The sequence below is a fragment of the Pyxicephalus adspersus genome, chromosome 3 (genome assembly GCF_032062135.1).
Source record: "Pyxicephalus adspersus chromosome 3, UCB_Pads_2.0, whole genome shotgun sequence".
Classification (NCBI taxonomy): domain Eukaryota; kingdom Metazoa; phylum Chordata; class Amphibia; order Anura; family Pyxicephalidae; genus Pyxicephalus; species Pyxicephalus adspersus.
The window spans coordinates 57333337-57353465 of record NC_092860.1 but is presented as its reverse complement, the minus strand read 5'-3'; the positions used below and the strand labels follow the sequence as shown (position 1 = coordinate 57353465).

General features: G+C 38.8%; 3 protein-coding genes across 13 annotated transcripts in view; 1 reads left to right on the top strand and 2 right to left on the bottom strand.

Annotated features, from left to right (window-relative positions):
- Nucleotides 1-1302, bottom strand: part of LOC140326321 (uncharacterized) — a 25089-nt gene extending 23787 nt beyond the window's left edge. For 2 of the 5 annotated variants that reach the window (XM_072404802.1, XM_072404803.1), the window contains exon 1: nucleotides 1147-1286. The gene's annotated coding sequence lies outside the window, so the exon portion shown is untranslated. Of the gene's footprint in view, nucleotides 1-1146 lie in introns of all 5 variants that reach the window. The other 3 variants (XM_072404805.1, XM_072404806.1, XM_072404804.1) reach the window with 3 other exon arrangements.
- Nucleotides 1303-1317: 15 nt separating this feature from the next.
- Nucleotides 1318-15081, top strand: POLR2E (RNA polymerase II, I and III subunit E). Its single transcript, XM_072404808.1, has 7 exons — nucleotides 1318-1461; nucleotides 3270-3444; nucleotides 4504-4619; nucleotides 5279-5359; nucleotides 8639-8697; nucleotides 12741-12819; nucleotides 14608-15081. Exons 1-7 carry the CDS (start codon nucleotides 1405-1407, stop codon nucleotides 14671-14673), a joined length of 633 nt encoding a protein of 210 aa, XP_072260909.1. The 5' UTR covers nucleotides 1318-1404; the 3' UTR covers nucleotides 14674-15081.
- Nucleotides 15082-15083: 2 nt separating this feature from the next.
- Nucleotides 15084-20129, bottom strand: part of ARHGAP45 (Rho GTPase activating protein 45) — a 64916-nt gene continuing 59870 nt past the window's right edge. For all 7 annotated transcript variants that reach the window (XM_072404794.1, XM_072404795.1, XM_072404796.1 and 4 more), the window contains 6 exons: nucleotides 19439-19627; nucleotides 19207-19344; nucleotides 18898-19121; nucleotides 18454-18676; nucleotides 17590-17686; nucleotides 15084-15917 (listed from right to left, as the gene is read on the bottom strand). In XM_072404794.1, the coding sequence (XP_072260895.1) occupies nucleotides 15577-15917; nucleotides 17590-17686; nucleotides 18454-18676; nucleotides 18898-19121; nucleotides 19207-19344; nucleotides 19439-19627 (1212 nt within the window). In that variant the 3' untranslated portion in view covers nucleotides 15084-15576. The remainder of the gene's footprint in view (nucleotides 15918-17589; nucleotides 17687-18453; nucleotides 18677-18897; nucleotides 19122-19206; nucleotides 19345-19438; nucleotides 19628-20129) is intronic.

The following is a 20129-nucleotide window of genomic DNA, read 5'->3' as shown; positions in this document are numbered from 1 at the left end:
CCACCACTACATATCTCCCATCCTATTGTGTGTGAAATTCCCCCACCTACTAGATTGTAAGCTCTTCAGGGCAGGGTTCTCTCCTCCTGTATCACCATCTGTATTAGTCTGTCATTTGCAATCCCTATTTATTGTACAGCGCAGCGTAATATGTTGGCGCTATATAAATCCTGTTTAATATTAAAAATAATAATCCATAGTGATGACTGCAGTATCCATATTTTTTACAGATATTACAGACAAGGAGATTTCCCTCACCTCCTTTTCAAACTGGCCACATTTCAGATAAAAAGAAGAAAAAAATGCAACAGGGGGACAGACAGATATGATATCAGACAGGGAATCCAGTCTTCTCCCAGGTGACTAAATAACTTTTTTGTTGCCGTTGGAGAGTTCACCTCACTTTCTAGAAAACACAATTGGTGTCACAGGAAGTGAGGGAGACCCTGATTGAAGGACTAGAAGTTCTTCCTGCACTGTGTACAAGTATAGAAAAAAAAAAGTTTTTCACTCCAACTCAGTATCATGTGCTGGTATTACCTCCCACCAGCTACAAACTGCCTGCATTGTATAGAGAAGCACAAAGATCTAGTGATGAGATTAGTGGGTCCATAATAAGGAATGTAATAAAAACAGTTTTTATTTAGTGATTGTATTTGCATGTTAAAAGGGGGGGGGGGGGGCAGGGAAGACAGAATGTAAGCAAAATAAACGTAAAGCCCCCACTGCAGGTTTTGTAAGAAAAAAAAAGGAAAAAAAAAAGAAAAAAAAAAGGGGCAAGGCAAAGGGTTGATACTACGCATTTAAATATATGAATTTCTGGTGCCAAAACCTGGAGATCTTCTTTAGCTACAATACCCCATGGTGACCAATCAGGGTTCACTCTTCCAAAGTCATACCAGGACAAATATGAGTATACTGTTTTGTATGGGTTATTGCAAATCACAGTCCAAAAAATCGGACGTTTAAACCTACTGAAGTACTGTAACGTGCTGGGTATGTTCCGTTTATACTGAACTATGGGTAAAACATCTCCAGCCCGCTGCAGCCCTGCATTAGGAATTTAGGTAAATGTGCCTACCAGCAACATGGCGGACAGCATCCATTGCTGGCGACATTTCCTGCCTTTATCCAGGGTCTACTTACCTTATTAAGAAACGTAATGAATGAGTGGAACGTATGTTCTGTAGTGCAGTCTACTCACTCTTCAAATACTGTGGGTCCGCGTATTTTTGTCCTTTAGTTAAAACTGCACACTGAACAGGAAGAAAATCATTCCCAAACGCTTAAAAAATCAGGCAGTACTTGTGACAGCCCCGCCTCCAGGGTCCTTCTCTGGGACTAGGCAGTTCGAAGGCAGCCCCGCATGGGTCCTCATTGTGTAGCTCGCATCGTGTTGTGAAGATGGATGATGAAGAGGAGACTTACCGCCTATGGAAGATCAGGAAGACGATCATGCAGGTTAGTAATATTACTACTAGAAGAGGCTTTTTGGACATTTTAATCTAAAGGGTTATTCGAGATGTAAAAGTGTCAGAGAGAGGCGAAAAAAACACATGGACACTGTCCCAGCTTTATCAGAGCGACTCGTGTTATCCTAACACACGATGCAGGTTTATAACGTGGCCGCAGGTATCATCATCACAACTACTGTTTCTGGGCATTTTTATTTGCAATGTGACCCGTTTGTTGTGAAGATTGAGAGGCTGAGCCCAGGGTACTAAAGCTGCGTGTGTTTAAATAGTTAGGCCTATCTAAGGCTATTGATACGTTTTCGATTTCTGTTGCTGGAATGATCATTTCCATTGGCAGTAGAATGAGGGAATGATGTACTCACAGCAGTGATCAGCTCTAAAGAGATGGGAAGTGAGGAGCACCCTACTGATCTTTTCTCCATAGGACTGTGTCACCATTTGTAATGGTCCACCAGGACGGATCTTTGAACAGTGTCAGGAGACCGCTTTACACGTGCTAGATTTAGACGATCAGATATGGCATATTCTTACGTATTTCCTATAATTATTTAAATCACCCAACATACATGGCATTTAATCACTGACTTTGACCAGGTAGAAGACCAGGTAAGTATGTGGAGAGCTCAGGTTGCCTTGCAATGATCTGATGCTAGTACATATTAAGGGGATCTGCAGTTATCTGGAAGGAAAATGAGTGAATTCTTTATTAAAGCGAACTTAAACCAACATTTTTTACCTTGCATAAAAGGGGTGGTACTTTCTTTTAAACCCCTAAAAAAAACACCCATGACCCATGAACATGACCCAAGCGCTTCCCGGGATGTCAATAATCTTGGGAGGCTTCTGGCTGGAGCTTTTTCTTCAGTGGGGAAAAAAAATGTCCATCTCATGCATGTGCAGGAAATCGGCGGTGCCAGGGCTTTCTCTGTGCTGGTACAAAACAAGGATACCAGGATGATGCGGAACCCGATAGAGGGATCGATGGATGGATCTACGAAGATAAAGGTGAGTGATTTTTTTTATCCCCCAGTTTACTTTTGCTTTAAGCAATCTCCACAAACTATCTGAAAGAGGTCTGTGGAAGATAAGACAACACCTTTGCTCAATGTGCACAACAGTCATTGCTTTCAATATCTTTTTTGGGAATGTATATGTAGAGTGCCATTTTACTATATAATCTGGATTACATTTTTTTTAAACTTGCTATGCAATTTTTTTTTTTAACTCATGGTGTTGGCCTTTAGAGTGACATTACTGGCACCCTTAAAAAAGAAAACTGTTTACTTGTAAACTTTGTTACATATGCTCAGGGTGCAAAAGTATTTCTAGACATGTGCTTTACCTGCTATAGGGAAGCAAATTATTTATAAAAATGCGTTGCTGCCCTTCTTACTTACCTTTATGGTTCAATCAATTGTCTAAACTGGGAATTGGGCTTGGCATAGCTATACATGCCAAATGTCAGACAAGAAATATCATGGTACAGAGAACAATAAAAACAAGTAAACATTGGTGCTTATTATTATTATTAATTATTATTATTATTATTATTATTATGTTTTAATCTGAGTTTTAAGGCCAACTGTCTGCTGAATGGTTTGATGTTATATTATATGAAGTGGGTGGAATGAGGTGAGATTAACAGCTTTAGTTTTTTGGTTAGAGCAAATATTTCTCTACATGTACCTGTGTTTATAATCATTATAATAACAATGCACTATATTGGTATATGGTGTTTCTTCTCAGTTATCTTGTGACAAGTGATATATCTTTCCTCTTTTTTGAACCTTTCAGTTATGCCATGACCGTGGATATTTAGTGACACAAGATGAGTTGGATCAAACTTTGGATGAGTTTAAGTCACAGTTTGGTGATAAGCCCAGTGAGGGCCGCCCCAGAAGAACAGATCTCACCGTGTTGGTTGCACACAATGATGACCCAACTGATCAGATGTTTGTGTTCTTTCCCGGTAAGTTTGAGTGGGTGTTGGCATTAAGTAATAATCCTTAAAAATAAAAGGTGTTAAGGCCTAAAAGAAATCTCCCAAATGCTAGCCACTATTCATATTTTCCTAGAATGAGTTGGTCACTACATTTGGGGCAGGTATTGATGGCTAATAAAGAAATTCTCTAAGTTCCAGCTAAAGCTTGCCAAATATGTTCTGCAGTGCTCAGATAGTGGCCATAAACCCTAACTTTTAACCAGACCCGATCTCTGCTCATTTACCAATCAGTAAAATTGTTGGTTCAATGATGCCCTCCCAAGCTTTTTTGCACTCCACCACTCTATAAAGTACCAGAAGCTTAGAAAAATTCCTAGTACTTTGATATGGAGGAACAAGTTACTCATTTCCATGTCAATGCTGGATTATTCAGTGTCGTCATAGGGCAATATCATAGTTTTGTGTAGGTCAAGTCTCTATTTCTTAATGCTTGGATTCACGTATTTGTTTTGTGGGTACATGCGAATCATTGGGGCAGTGCATTGTAAAGCCATCATTTTTTACTGGCATCCCAACATGCACCTGTAATGGATCTGCAAATTGGTGCACTATAACGTACAGATCTGAACCATCTTCCCATTGTACATTGGCAAATGAATGGGTTGACATGGGAAATAACTTTTCTTAGTGTTAAATAAACTAAACCCTGGTAGCTTATCTGTTTGTGTTTCTGGGCCACTATCTTCCTTTTCTTCTTGCTCTTCTGGATGATCTTCAGCCATCTTTTCATTGACTGTGCCCTTTCTGCAGGACCTGCCTGATCATACAAACTTAAAAGTGGATTTTTAGTTCCACTTTATCATCTGGTTTTTCAGGGTATGAAGAAACATGAACTTCTTGCGCGTGCTAGCACACATGAGTGTAATGGCCAATAAATAAGTGACTTCTGCTGCTAGGGTGTAACTGTGACCAATGGTGGGTATTTTAGTTCCAACTTTGGCAAAAGAAGCGACGTGTGTGCCAAACTCTTTGAATCATAAGTGGGTATGGTTTCACATTTCCCTAAATCTTTTTATTAATTTTCAGAGGAACCAAAAGTTGGCATTAAGACCATAAAAATGTACTGTCAGAGGATGCAGGAGGAAAACATAACCAGGGCCATCATAGTTGTACAGCAAGGAATGACACCATCTGCCAAGCAGGTAATTGTCCGAGTAAAACAATGAACTGCATTATCTCTTCTTGTAAAATACACACGCCCTGCACTGCACTTGTTTCTATATAGATGCTGTAGCTTACGCTACTAATTGGAAAAAAATGAAAACAATTATATTTGGCTATTTTTTAAATTTTACTATGGAGCATATTGAAGATGATTATGTAGCTGCTGGTTGACGAGTGCATCTATAGAATGCCACTTAGGTAAAAGCGCTGAGTCTGCAAGGGCTGCTGACATTACTTCTCAGGGTTTTTGATGTCTACATAATAGAAGCATTTAAAGTTGAATTATGTGTAAAAAAAAAAAAAAAAAGTAAAATTTACATATTATAGGAAGATTTTTGTTGAAATGGTCTGTCCAGACAACAGTCTCTGTAACACCACAATATAGATAGTTTATTGTGGTCTTTTTGCCCCTGGCATATGGTCCCTTGTCTCCTGAATAAACTACTTTGATTTCTGGTTTGTGTATACTAATCCTAGCACGTCAGGCCTTCTGGTGTTCTGTGGATGTTACACATTGTGTTCAAGTTTTTGTAGGCTTTAACTGTGCGTTCCTTGACTGTTGTAAGTTGGTAGATTTGGGTCAGTAATCTGTTTTCTTGCTATATTTTCCCTAATTTGTGATTTTGTCATTTCATAGTCACTGGTGGACATGGCTCCCAAATACATCCTGGAACAGTTTTTGCAGCAGGAGCTTCTGATTAACATCACAGAGCATGAGGTAAGTGACACCATGATATTATTATACATAAACTTGTACTGTTCTTTAATGTCCATCTATCTTTAATACCATTGTGTATAGGCTTTTAGAATAACTCTAAAAACTTTTGTACATTTTTTTTTTGCATGCTAAGAGCAAAAGAAAGTATTAATACTTCCCATTCACTGTGTCATGGTTGCATCGTCTTATGATATATTGCAAATGTAAATGTACACTGAGCTGCGCATGCCTTGGGTTTAGGGTTAATTGACATCAGTGCAGGAGATGTCACCTCGTGCCAGTGAACCCTTGCCTCAGTGGAGACACTACAAGTACAATTAACACATCTATTGTGTTTATATAATCCTTGGTGTGCCATTTAGGAAGTGCTATTGTGCATAAGTGTAAAAACCCAATCTCTTCTCATAGTTCTCCCCAGAAGCTTATAGCCAGTTGCTCTTCCCAGCTCCCCTCCTTCCCCCGCCCACCTCTCATCCTCTGCACAAATCTGGATGAGGCTGCTCTGTGCTCAGCTGTCATCCAGAGGATTGCTGCTGTCATGGGTGAGAGGTGGGCGGGGAATCATGGCACACAGCTCAGCCTTGATGGGAGTGGCACACGGGAGCCCCGCCCCCATATTTGATAGCACAAGCTGGGATTTCTATTAAAAAAAAGCTGCTTCTAAAATGTATCCACCTGAGTGGGTGTGTACAATAACATCAGCAGAAATAGAAATCACTGTGTACAAACTTTCATATCTCCTAAAAGGAATTTCAAGATATGGGGGTCACAAAATTAAAATCTTATGAAAATACAACATTGGGGTTGCTGTTTCAAAAGAAAGTGCACCTAGGATTCCTAAATTGAAAATGCAATTTGGGGACCCCTTGGGCCACTTACATAGCAAGGAGCATTGGGGTAGGGCCCCTAAATGTATACCTACCTGTCACAAATCTATATGTGTCAAACTACGCTACCCTGTCTGCTTCTCTTCTTTGAACCCCAATTTTTCTTGAGCAGCAAGGTGTATGAAACTGAAAATGTAGGTGCAAGTGGGGGACAAATTTGGCTTCCCTATAATTTAATTACCATCGCATCATTAGAACATAAAAAAAACTCTGCCCATCAAAATGTGCTTCCCTGCCACATATTACTGCCAACGTCTAACACTTGAACTCCAATTTCCCTGGAATGGGGGGGTGTTAGAAACCAAAAACGTATGTGGAACATCTGTAGCTACAATCCCCCACAATTTCATCACTATGGCATCATTAGAACATAAACTCTGCTCACTAAAACAAAATGGGGTTCAGGTACTGTAAGGGTACAGTCATCTGTAACAGGGAGGTGCATTTTAATGGGCAGAATTTTTTTATGTTGTAATGATGCCATGGTGATGAAGGTTTGGGGCTGTTAGCCTCAAGTGTCCCCCCACTTGCACCTTTATTTTTGTTTCCCTGTACCTCGCCATTCTAGAGAAACTGGTGTTCAAGGTAGAAAAGCAGACAGGGTGGCAAAGTATGAAAATTATAGTTCTGTGAAAGGTAGGTAAAAAATTAGGGCCCCACCCCAATGCTTCTTACTATGCAAGTGGTCCTGGGGGTCCCCAATTTGCATACTCTCTTTTGAAACAGCAACCCCAATGTTCAATTTTCACAAGTTTTAAACTTGTGATCCCTCGTTCCTAAACTTCTTTAAAGAAATTACTAGTAGCTATGAGGGTACTTTGTACCCTAAAAATTTCAAGTCATTACAACCAAGAGTAATGAAGGTTTGAACACAGTGAGTTGTTGGGCTGCAGAACATGACAAGCAGCTTTTATATACACACCTATCACACTGCGCTGCTGATGACATTGTTACTGTCTATGAAGATTATCCACAGTGTGTTTTTGTTTTTTTATATAGAAAATGGGCAGTGATGAGAGGGGGACGCTGGCTGTCCTGCCCTCATCTGCTATCACATGCATGATGCTAGTAAAGCATCACCATATTTTTACCATTATATAAAAGTGTGATTTTCCCTTTTATATAATGGAAAAATTTGGTCTTTTTTTTTTTTTCTCCATTTTCTTGGTGGAGGACCTCTCCCCTTCCATCTTTACTGCCATGGTGAGGGGGAAATCGGCAGCCTTAATGGGATATTTGTGTCAGATATACCAAGAGGCTGTGGGCTGTTCCTTCTGTGCACGCACCTTCAGAGGCTTTCTCATAGTGCTCAATCTCCTGCATATGCAGTGCAAGGTGGCGTTACAGTTGGCATCAGAAAAAAGAGGGAAGCTCAGCCAGCATGGGACACATCTGAAGTTAAGCTGAATTCACACTGGTAGTAGGGTTGCATTTCCTGCATTTCCTCTTCCTCACGCCAGGAACCACTGCTCCTTAAAATACTGCTAGCTCTGAAAAAGCCGAGCACTTACTGCCTGTTACCAATCCTAGGTGCCTAGCAGTTACCAGTAGTCACTCGGGAACAGTAAATGGCCCAGTTTTTTTATGTGAAATAAGCCTCACTTGTTACACCACATTGATCACACTATTACACTACTTCAAGGCATTACACTCTTAAAACCTAGAACACTAGGCAGTTGGATAAAAATACTGGATAGTTGGGGCATAATACATAGAATGTAAAAATTGGACATACTAACAGGGCAGGCATTAGAAAGTTGGAACAAAGTATAGGGGGTTAGTAGAACACTTGTAGATAGGTAGAATGTAAACTACTGGGACTATACTAAATTTTCTTTGTCTTGCCCCGCCCCCTTTTTTGTTCACTCGGCTACAGCTTTCCCCCACCCGGCTGAAAACATTTCTGGGGAAAACACTGCTTCTGGCCCTGTGCTTTCCTCTCAAATCTCTCCCTCTGCCTGTTGGGTTCCCCACACTTGAAAACTAGTGTAGAACCGCTTCAAAATGTGAATATTGCAGCCTAAACCTAAATTGACTCCTGAATGAGGTGACATTTCCAGATTGCAGAGTGATAACATTACAGCAGACGTCAGCTGTTAAGAGTACCTCATTCTTACTGACATTAACTGTAAGGTACACAACCCCTTTGTATTTGGTGTTAAAAATATACAGTGTGGCATCTTGTGGTTCCTTTCCAATATTGTCTAGTTTCTTTAATTCTTAAACTGCTCCTAAAATATATTTCTAATAATTTTCTTCTGATCAGAATGTTGAGTATGGATTATTTGTTTTTGACATTACTACATAATGTTCCTTTTCTTCCAGTTTCCCTCTTACTTTTGGTAACCCTGTCATGATTGTGTTGACTTATTAATTTCCTTTTCCTTACCAGCTGGTACCTGAACACGTGGTGATGACTAAAGATGAAGTGACAGAATTACTGGCAAGATAGTATCCTTTTATGTACAATTCAGGAGATAAGCAATGTCCACACTAATGGGACCTTTAAGATTTAAATTCAGTGGTGGAGTTTTTTACATGCTAAGAGGAAAAGAAAGTATTGCTTAATACTTCCGTGTCATGGTTGCATCGTCCTATGATATATTTCAAATGTAAATCTGCGCTGAGATTTGCATCCCTTGGGTTTAGGATTAATTGGCATGTATTTCAATAAATGTATTTTACTTTTTGTAGTTATATCAAAGCCATTATTTCTAATTTTTAGATACTCTTAAAATCACTGGCATGGTACCAAAGTATTGGCGTTAGACCAATGTGGTTCCTGTCTTTAAAAAGGGAGCAAAGTCATTACCAGGTAACTACAGACTGGTTGGTTTAACGTCCATAGTTGAAAAGGTCCTAGAGAGTTTGATAAAGAACCACATAGAGGAATTTCTGCTGGAAATATTATCAATATAAGTGATAGTCAGCATGGCTTCAAGAAAGACCAAAGTTGTCAAACAAATTTACTCTCTTTTATGAGGAAGAAAGAATACAGGTACAGTAAAAAGTATACTTGGACTTTGCTAAAGCATTTGGCACTGTACCCCACAGACAGGTAATGTGCAAGTTAGGGTCAAAAGGTTTGGAAAAGTCAATCTGTAAATAGATGTTACACAGGTCAACAAAAAAATAGTTTTGATAATCATTAGAAACCACAGCAAACTTTTCTAAATCAGTTTTTTGAGCAGATTTTAAATCTGTTTTCAAGTACTATTATAGTTAACATTGTACGTGCGTGTATTTTGTACTAAAACGTAAGCACCATTGAAGTAAATGGTAATACAACTTCAGTGTGAAGTAAAATAAGGCACACTGGTATAAATCTACAGAACAGTGTCAGTCAGGAACAATTGTTTCTTCAGAAATGCTTACAGTATGATTTTCTTGTGTACTCTTTGTCTGGATTGTCGCGGTACAGCATCCAGCAGTAGTCGGCCATCATACTTTCATTCCAGAAACCTTGGTAGCTGTGCTACATTAACTGAATGTCCCAGTGAAAACGTTCTTGTTCGTCACTCGCCATACCAAGATTTTCTGGGAAGAATTCTAGGTGTGAGTGAAAAAATGTATTTTTAATGACATGCAACAACCCAGTTTCTGGTATGAATCAAGCAGATTCTGAACTCCTTACTTGTAAGCAGGGGACTTTTGGTTGCCCAGGGAATTTTCACACAGCCACTTGAATGCATCCCAAGCTTCTAGCTCAGCTGCTAAAGGAGATTGTTTGAAAACATCACCCTGCAAAACAGACTTGATCTGTGATCCTATAAATATCCCTTCCTTCATTTTTTGCGGTGCCTATGTTTGGAAACGTCTCAGCAAGGTGCTGAAAACCCATGGAGTTTGATTTACCTATGGCCTTTACAAGGTTCTTCATCAAGACTAACTTGATATGGTAAGGTGGCAGAAATATTTTATGCAAATCAACCAGAGGCAGAAACTTGATACTGCTTGTTCCGGGCTTATAGGTATCTCTTGGTAACCAATCATGCTTGACATAATGGTCTCCTGTAGATCGGATGTGCCTCAGGCTAAGGAAATAGCAATATTTTGTGAATCCATCTTGCATACCCATCAGCAAGCCAAAGACTCTTAGGTCCCCACAGATGTTCCACTGGTGTGTTTTTTACTGGTTTGTTTCAAGTAGTAACTTCATGTTGTCATAGGACTCCTTTAGGTTAATGGAATGGGCAATCAGTAAACTTGGTTTGCAATTACCATTATGTAGTAAGACTGCTTTCAAGCTTCTTTTAGAGGAATCAATGAAGATACGTCATTCAGATGGAACATGCTCTTGTGACAAACTGTTAAAGGGTACAATTATATCATGACAGTAGCACAGTGAGCCATCACTAGTGAGGAACGTTGTGAAGTTATGATTTTGTTTTCTGTAGTGAGGTACAGTTACACCTTTGCAAGCAAGTGCTTCTGTTTAAGCCTTGAAGCAAGAAGTTCTGCTTTGTCTTGGGAGAGATTTAGATCACGAACAAGATCATTCAGCTCTGCTTTTGTAAAGGTCTCTGGTTCTGAATCTTCATTGGCCAGGTAGTCAGGATCAGATGATTCGGGGTTGTAACTGTCTGCAACTCCAGCGCATTCCTCATCACCATCTACAGAAGCAAGTCCATCATGTGGCCATACCGGAACTGGCAATGAATCATCATGGGGAACAGGCCTAATTGCAGAATCGAGGCTGGATATACAATTTTGTGCTTAGTTTTACCTGGGAATCCACTTTTGTTGATATGGCAAAAATAGCAGTCGATTGCAAATGGCATTGCTTCTTTATGCCGATTTAGCCGATCACACAGTCTGTTGGAACTGGTACAGATGACATGTGGAGCCCAAGATTTATCCTGGTCACCAATCGGACAGCTGAAATATAATTTGTATATCTTTTTAAGGTCTGTGGTAATTTGCCGACGTTGTGCTTTAGTAATTATTGAACCACACACGTAACAGAAACTGTCTGGATCATTAAGGCAATTTCTAGGCATGACAACAAATGCAATCAATTGCAGTTAGTGCAGTCTCTAACCTTAAAAAAAGAAAACTGTTATTAAATGTTGTACTATGTTAAGGCTATTTATAACGAATTTCACACAATATATATTTAGCCGCAACACAAAAACTAGACTTGCTAGAGAAAAACTGAACACAGATTTGAAATATGCATCAAAAATACTACAAAGCCCACATCAAATTATATCTGATGAAAATGACATGCTGACCTGTGTTATTAGTGGTGTACCCCAGGGTTCAGTGTTGGGACCTTTACTGGTTAACATCTTTATAAATGATATAGAGTTTGGGATTAAAAGTACCATTTCTGTGTTTGCAGATGACACCAAATGTAATAGATTTAAGTCCATACAGGATGTCTATAATCTACAAGCAGACCTGGATGTACTGTTTGATTGGACAACCAAGTGGCAAATAACATTTAATGACATAAAGTTATGTACTTGGAGACTAACAACATGCATGCTTCATAATGTCTAGGGTGGAATACATTTGGAAATGGAAAAGGATCTGGGGGTTCTGGTAGATCATAAACTTAATAACCGCATGCAATGCAAAGCTGCAATATCTAAAACTAGCAAAATACTTTCTTGTATCAAGAGGAATAGACTACAGAGATGGAGACATAATCCTGCCCCTGTACAAAGCATTGGTCAGACCACATCTGGAAAATGCAGTTTAGTTTTGGGCACCAGTTCACAAAAAGGACATTGTGGAATTGGAGAGCGGGCAGAGAAGGGCAACTAAACTAATAAAACGAATAGAAGAGTTCAGCTATGAGGAGAGATTAGCTGAACTGAATCTATTCTCCCTTGAGAAGAGACGCTTAAGGGGGGATATGGTCATATCATTACAAAGAACAAGAGGGTACTCTTTGCGTCTGGAGGCAAAGAAGTTTAAGCGCCGGATAAGGAAGAAATTCTTCACTGTAAGGTCTGTGAAAACGTGGAATCGGCTCCCTCAGGAAGTAGTTTCAGCAACTACTATAGATTGCTTTATAAAAAAAAAAAGCAGGATGTTTTTATAGAAGCACTGAATATAATTGGTTAATAAGGCTTTAAAGTAAAAATAACAGTGACTGTTGAACCAGGGAGCATCCGATTTCCTCATGGAATCAGGAAGAATTTTTTCCCCTGTTGAAGCAAATTGTACCAGGGTTTTTTTTGCCTTCTTCTGGACCAACTTTGTCCATAGGGTTTTATATCTGGGATATGTTTATTTCCCTAGTGGTTAAACTTGATGGATTTATGTTTTTTTTTTTTTTTTTTTTTCAACCCGACGTTCTATGTAACTATTTCATGAACATTTCGGAGGCTAATGATGGCTTTGTTGTTTAGAATTGTTAAGATATCTAAAACCAGAACATTTTTTTCAGTAGTAAATAGTTATAGTCCAACAATGGCTTTAGATACATGGTTTGTAAAAATAATTTTTGCCTGTTCCTGTTTGTTCCTTAACTATTTGTTCAGTAAATTACGGGAATCCCAACTTCCTCGCATTCAGGCTGGAGACCCAGTGGCAAGATATTTTGGATTAAAGAGAGGCCAGGTAGGCTTTGTGCTGTTAAAAGGAAATTAAAATAACTTTAGGTCTATAGTGTATTTTTTTACTGGGTAAACCCACAACTGTTCTTCATGTTGGTACACTATGATGCCCATCATTACTAATAGCACCGCAATGTTTAGATGAATAGGCTGCCTTTACCCAACACACATACATGAACCCATCACATCAAAATGAGCAAACTGAAGACTGCAGGAAACTTTACAGTTTTTTTTATTTTCTTGAAAGCATTTGCAACCTATTTATGCACCATACAGTTCTTGTATTAATTGCAGTGAGGTGCAATGCCCTAATACTAAAAAAACAACAAAAAATGTAATTGCAATCTTGTTTTTGAGTAAAAAAAACCTCATAGGGTTCACATCTGTGCATGTTTTAAGGTGGTGTTTATTTTTAATGGCACCACAGTGCAATGCCATATATCCATGCATTACATCTATACCTCTGTAAATTTAAATATTTATTTCCTTTTGCAGTTCTGAACATTATTAATCTATACAAAACACATTTGAATGCAATAAAAATGGTGGACAAGTGGTCTGTAAATATCTGACATAAGATATGAAAACAACTAAAAATATATGGAACTTTGGAAGCTTTTATCTAAATAAAACATTTTTTAGAGATTCTCTCCCCTGTGGGACCATGGTTTTGGCTTTAGGAATTCAAAGGCATTATTCTGGCTCCTAACTACCCTATTAGTCTCTTAGTTGGATAGATTGAAGTCACCACTGCAAAAGTCTCAAAAATAGGCTGCCTGTGATTTCTGGAACTTTCATGTGTAGGTATATACTTTTACTATGTTGTCATTCCCTATAACAGATTACACCCAACTCCTAGATTAAATGCTCTTGGGGGAAGGGTCTTCCCCTCCTGTGTCACTGTCTGTATCTGTCATTTGCAACCCCTATTTAATGTACAGCACTAATATGTTGGCACTATATAAATCCTGTTTAATAATAAAATAATAAAAGTAAGTGCTCATAAATGAATTTTAAGTCATGTTCAACAATCTCATCACTTTGCAGCCTGAAAAAAAAACAACTAGCAAAGGTGATTGGTAAGCTCTTAAGGGCAGGGCCCCCTCCTTCTGTGTCACTGTCTGTATTCATCTGTCAAACACCTATTTTACAGCGCTATGTAATATGTTTGCGCTATATAAATCCTGTTTATTCATAATAATAATAAAGGGAAGAGAATGCTGGATTCACTGCCTGTATGTACTATAAGTACTGTATGTACTTTATGAACAGCATTGGCATAGCAACTGTGGTCATGGCAGCATGTATAAATGCGATCAGTGATCTGCCACTTGCTGATGATTACATCCATTCATAAGAAAAGCCCTGGTCATGTTTTAATTTTAGGTTTGTAGTTGCTCAATTTTACATTCACTGTAAATTCAGTTGTATGCTCAACTGACCAATGACATACTACAAATGGTACTGCTGTGCCACAACCAGAGCAGTAGCAGAAATAAATGTGGTGAAACATAAGAAGGCCTCTCATGCGCATGTGAACCAGCCACCTAAAAGGTTGGAATTTTTCTTCTAGAAATGTATTTCATGCAATACTAGAGTAAAACAGATGAGTGGGATAAGACCATTAAGGTTTTGTGTAGGAGAATGATTTTTTTTTTTTTTTTTGTTTACCTTCTTCAACTAAAGCACATCCAAACTAACATACAAATCTGTAAATATAATTATAAGTTTCGTAGGGTTTTTTCTTGCACTGATTTGCACACACCTTAACACCTTGTCTTTTCCTCCTCAGGTTGTAAAGATTATTCGACCTAGTGAAACTGCTGGTCGTTACATTACATACCGGTTAGTACAGTGAGCTGTGATATTCGCACAGGGAAAATACTGCTAATAAACTACTTGAGGAGAAGTGCGGAACGTAAAGATGGAGACACACTGGAGCTAGGCAACAGATGAGAGTCTACAAAAACTACATACTTTGAAGAAAAGTGTGGGATAAATTACTGCATACATGCATTCACCTTAGGAAGCTTTGTCAGAGCTTCTGTAAGACATTAATAGGGCCCTTTTGGTTTTTAAATAGGGGAGGGTTAAAAAGTAATTTTGTCACATACTCTGTCGCAGAAGCAAAATTGAGAGTATAATTTTGTATTTAACAGTAACTTCTTTCTGGTAATGGGGCAGGTTACATATTTAGCTTTTATAAAGTGGTTTCCATACCTAGTACCCAAAAATGGAAAGCAAATAAATGTGTTTTGAAAAACAATCTTTATAGAAAAGTGACTCTTTATTTCAAGCCAATACACATAATTTCAGACACACAAGCTTTATAATTATATGCTCATAAAATATATCATATCTCATAAAAGTCTCTGCATGACTACTGTTGCAGAGCTGAAGTCTGTTCTTTTGTACCATTTAGGATGAGGTTACATGATGGTCAATTTGTATTCTGTATACACTTAGCCTAAAGCTGCTTCTAAACATCTCTAGGCAAAAGGCTTGCCCCTTCCTTCTCGCCAATCCTAAAACATTTTGGCTGTAGTTAAGACTTTAAAGGGGCTCTGTTGCAAAGGAAGCAGCCAGTTGGACAAGTCACATGTGCTTTTTATGGCAATTAAACAAATTGAAACGCCCCAGGCCAGTGCCTTGATATCAATGCCTCCAAATTTGGAAATTATTCTGGCAGATAGTCCCTTTTATACCCTGTAGATCGTTTAGGTCTCTGGATTGCAAGGCACATTGGATAGTATTTGCTGCCCTATACAAACTGCGGGCAGTGTCTAGATGAGGAGCTCAGCATGGTTCTTCCCTGTAAGAATCGCATAATGGGAAATTGATGGTGGCAACGCAAAGGGGTCCTTTTTACTTGAGAGGTTAATAGCACGTTGTTTGACTGATTTGTATTGTTTTCAGCCAGATCTTGACTTTTAACGTTGTCTTCTTCTGATTCAGACTGTACATCTGTTCCAATGTAGGGAATGTCATCTGTTCCAGTCTCAACGGCCTCTTTTGCAAGTTGAGTGCTAGACATTGCTTCCCATTGAGTGGGCAAGTCTCCACCATCTGATTCAGAGTCTGACTCCACAGATCCAACTGACTCTGAAATGAAAAACAATGTACGATAGTGATGACGGCCTTCATATTTTCTATTTACAAGTTCTGCCGCTGGTAGTCGGGCATACACGTGTGCAAAGCTGAAAATGTAGAGTGTTCCAAACTCCTGCTCTTCATACTTGCTTTGAGCCAGCAGTTTAGAAGGTTTTGAAGCTATTGGATTTGCATACTATAAAAGCCAATTAGTCCTGGCAAAAAAAGCAGTATTTTCACTTAATACAGGTTTCCTTAAAAGAATGCCCAGGTATGCCAGGCACTGCATGATTTAGCAAATGGGCCCCTTTTACTATTGGGTGACTGTAATAAAACCACCTATTATATTGACTTTGGAATATCCATTTATCAATTTTACACTCTCAGTAATAGGGAACACCTTATGTAGAAGTCTTTTAGATAACCAGAAACTAGTACTGTATGTATAGGTTTTTACATTGTGTTACTGGTTTCATGCAATGACTATCATCACTATGATGTCCAATTTTACACAATGATTTCAAGGGAGAACTCTGGAGGACAATTTTTTTTAAATTTAATATCAGCATTTTGGCTGCACTGTAATCTGCATTTGGCATACACTGTTATTCTGCCTGTACTTCCAGATACCATTCATACCTGCCAGAAGCATCTAATATAGAGCGTATTATTCTCATGTTCCTCAACCATAGTGGTCTACCTAATCCTATTTATAAAATGTCCTGTATGCTTTTTACATGAGTGACCCCTTAGCATTGAAGACTAACTAATGGCACAATTCAACAGGTATGAAAGGAGGGGAATATAAAATTATGCACACATTTTAAAATCTTTCACTGAATGTGGATAAGAGTGGTATGCTTCTGTATTAATATCCTTTTAGGTTTGTATGATCAGGCAGGTCATCATTGCAGAACGGGACAGGCACTATCTCTTGAGCAATTTACATGCATAATCACTCTGGGTTTCTGAAATCAAAGCTGAGCTGGACATGCACAGCTTTGATTGGCTTCCCTAGTGTGTGCTGGGATGAATAAACTCCTGTGCGCCTGTGTTGGTCATGCTGACACAGTCAATCAAGATTGCTGAATATTTTTCTTAAGAGAAGGAAGATGGCATCACTGGAATGTAGACAAGTGACTTTATTTTTACACACCGATGTAACGGAAAAAAGCTGTACATTCCAGCAAACACACAAAATATTATAAATGGTCATCTCAGAGCTGTCGGAAAGTGTTACGTTGTGAGCAGAAACTGTCTTAACCTCCCTGGTGGTATGATTATTTTAGTATTTTTTTATAATGTCAAAGCGGTTCATTTGACATTTAACCTCACCAGCTGTAAGCCCGAGTGTGATCGGGTATCCCGGGATACCTAAGTCGAACATCCTATGAGGCTCTTGGGTGCTCCTTCTCGCCTTTCCTCGCGAAGAGAAAAATTTGCTGATCTCATTGGCAAGATTGGCAAGTTTTTTTTCAATCCTACATAACCCAATCTCGTGCCTAGGTTGACTGACGTAGGATGAAGAACCCGTAAGGAGAAGGAGAAAATGGCAGAACTGGAATGCCAGCTCCGGGACGACACGGGACCCGATGCAAACACCCCCAGATGGATTGGACTGCCCTGCGGGATTGAAGGTAAGTGAATTTTTTTTGGCACTTAGTTTAGTTCCTCTTTAACTCACCTCTGAATGTTGCTCTTTGGTACTCTCTGGCCACACCAGTCTCTTCTTCTTCAATAGTCACTTGAAGTCTGGGGACGGATCCTTGTGAATTTGTGTCCTACACAGAATACAGGTTATGCAATTTAAATCTTTTGAAAAAATGTAAATGAATTACAGTATGTACTAGGGTATAAACTGAGATTTTTTTTGCTCTTAAAATGTTGTCAATAGAAACATTTTGGTTTACACTCAGGCAACACCTATGGCTTTATTTATAAATGATTCCCCTGTCAATATGTCCGAAATTTGCTGACAACTGTTCAAATTTCTCCACACTCCTGCCACCTAGTGGCCAACTGTCCAAGTGCACAGTGTAACAACAAGAAATGCTATATGTACAAACGAATATTTTTAAAAAATTAGGAGCAAATTGACGGGAATAATTTATAAATACACCCCTAGTATCATGTCCTGAAACTGCATTTGTCTCTGGTTTGACAGATCAGAGTTGACAAAGACAAGATGTTTGAAACACTTTACATGAAATAGCAACTGGTGGCCAACGAAAGCAAAAACATAATTTAGGAGCTAATGACTCTTCTTGCCAACTTAAAAGTACAAAATAGATAAGCTTATTCTTTGGATTTTCATTTTTTTTCAATTTCAAATACATGTTTTAAAAATTACACACTGGATTTATTTACTCACTCTATTGGCATGTCTACTGATTACTGTTCTAAATGTTAGCAGTGACAACCACCTTTTATGCCCCACGGTTCTACTCAACTCAAAAGGATTTTTCCTGTGTTTTTTTTTAGGTAAAATATGTACTTTAGTTTATATTCTGATCAGTTTCTTTTCCTGTATATATTGTATATTACTTACATCACTGTTTTTTGACACTTTGTCCAAGTCTAAGGGTGGCTCCTCAAAGATTTTGTCATAGAAGACAATGAGTGCTTCAATAATTCGTGCTTGATGTGGATAATCCACGAGGGATGACAAAGAAATAGTTGCATCCGTGGGACGAGGTCGCATCAATGCAGGTCCAAAAACAATACCTATGTTGCTTGGGCTCATCTTGTTCTGCTGTTCAAGTTCTGAAACTCTACATGAAAAAATGAGCAAATGTTGGTATTTAAAGCCTACCATCAGGAGATAAGCTGGCATTGCTAAACTGCTTTTAAAAATGCTAGCTCTATGAAGAAAAGGAAATGTTCTCAATTTTGGTCACGTACAGAATACCAATGCTCATCTTTTCAGATGTATAATCTTTAGGAGTAATAATGTTCATTTATACCTATTACATGATCACAGCAGCCAACATACCTGCACAGATGCTCTATCAAGTACTGCAGTGTGACTTTGTTTTCTTGAGGCAACTCTTGAAGCAGCTCCTTAAGTTTTTCCACCATGACTTGTACTTCTGGTTCAGTATCTGGGCCTTTATTCTCCAGTCGGGACGGCTTACCTGTCTCACAACCACGTAGGCTTTCCTTTGCAAGACCCATAAGGCCATTGTACAGCCGAAATGGCATTAGAGGTTCAGGTAGCTTGAAAACAGTAAATGGTGTTGTTAAATCGAAATTACTAGATGCAGTCAGCCTGGTAACTATACATGTGCTTTGGACAGCTTACCTGTCGAAGATAAAGTTTAAGAACATTACTGAGATCATGAGGTGATGCCTGAGAAAGTTCAACTAATTCCTTGCCATTTTCAAAAGCCTGGCACAGCTTTTCCACACGAGTCTTTACGCCATTCACTCGGTATATACCCTGCAGAACAAATACAGCAGTATAAACATGAGAGTCAGCTAAAACTACTACCAATAATATCAGTATGCAGGAAATACAAAAACACAAGTGTCACCTTCATAGTTAATGCACGTGCTTCTATCTCAGAGACACACTTGCGGATAAGGAAAGGAACCCCATCTGGAGACCTTTGTGCTGCCTCTGAGAAGTTTCTGCCAAACAAAAGTAACCGACCCTGCAATTTCTTATGACCACATTGGATAGCCAGAGTTTCCAGACATTTCTTGTGACAGGCGAGGGAACACTAAGGATATAAAGAATGTCAAGAAAATTAGAAAAAAGAAACTCATCCTAGCAATAAAGGATTTACAGTTGGAATGTTGTCAAGGAGGCCAGCTCCCAGGAAGCTATACAATTACATGCCAAATCTGAAAAGTATACTTGTGTGGCACAGATAACACTACCTGCTATACCATTCTTGCACAATGAATATTCAGTCATGTGAAAAGGTATGTATGCTGGTATTGCCTTTAGCAAAAAATACTCCCTATTGGTATTTTGCATAATTTCCTTCAAGTGTCAGATATTGGTTTGGTAAAATTTTTGACCACTCCTCCAAGCAAAACGTTTATCATTTACAATGATGCGATCACACTGATATGTGACATGTATAATAATGACTACAAGCTGTCTGGACTCAAAAGCAGCAAAGCAACCCTAAACCATGACCATTATCATGCCTAAATATAGATATGAGGTTCTTCTGCAATGCTGTCTTTGATTTGTGCCAAATATATCTAATGGTA

What these genes read in the sequence shown, in the direction of transcription:
- POLR2E (XM_072404808.1), top strand. Translation starts at nt 1,405, where the DNA reads ATGGATGATGAAGAGGAGACTTACCGCCTATGGAAGATCAGGAAGACG. An exon ending in TCAGGAAGACGATCATGCAG is followed by an intron (nt 1,462 to 3,269) that starts GTTAGTAATATT and finishes TGAACCTTTCAG; the next exon opens with TTATGCCATGACCGTGGATA. An exon ending in TTAACATCACAGAGCATGAG is followed by an intron (nt 5,360 to 8,638) that starts GTAAGTGACACC and finishes TTTCCTTACCAG; the next exon opens with CTGGTACCTGAACACGTGGT.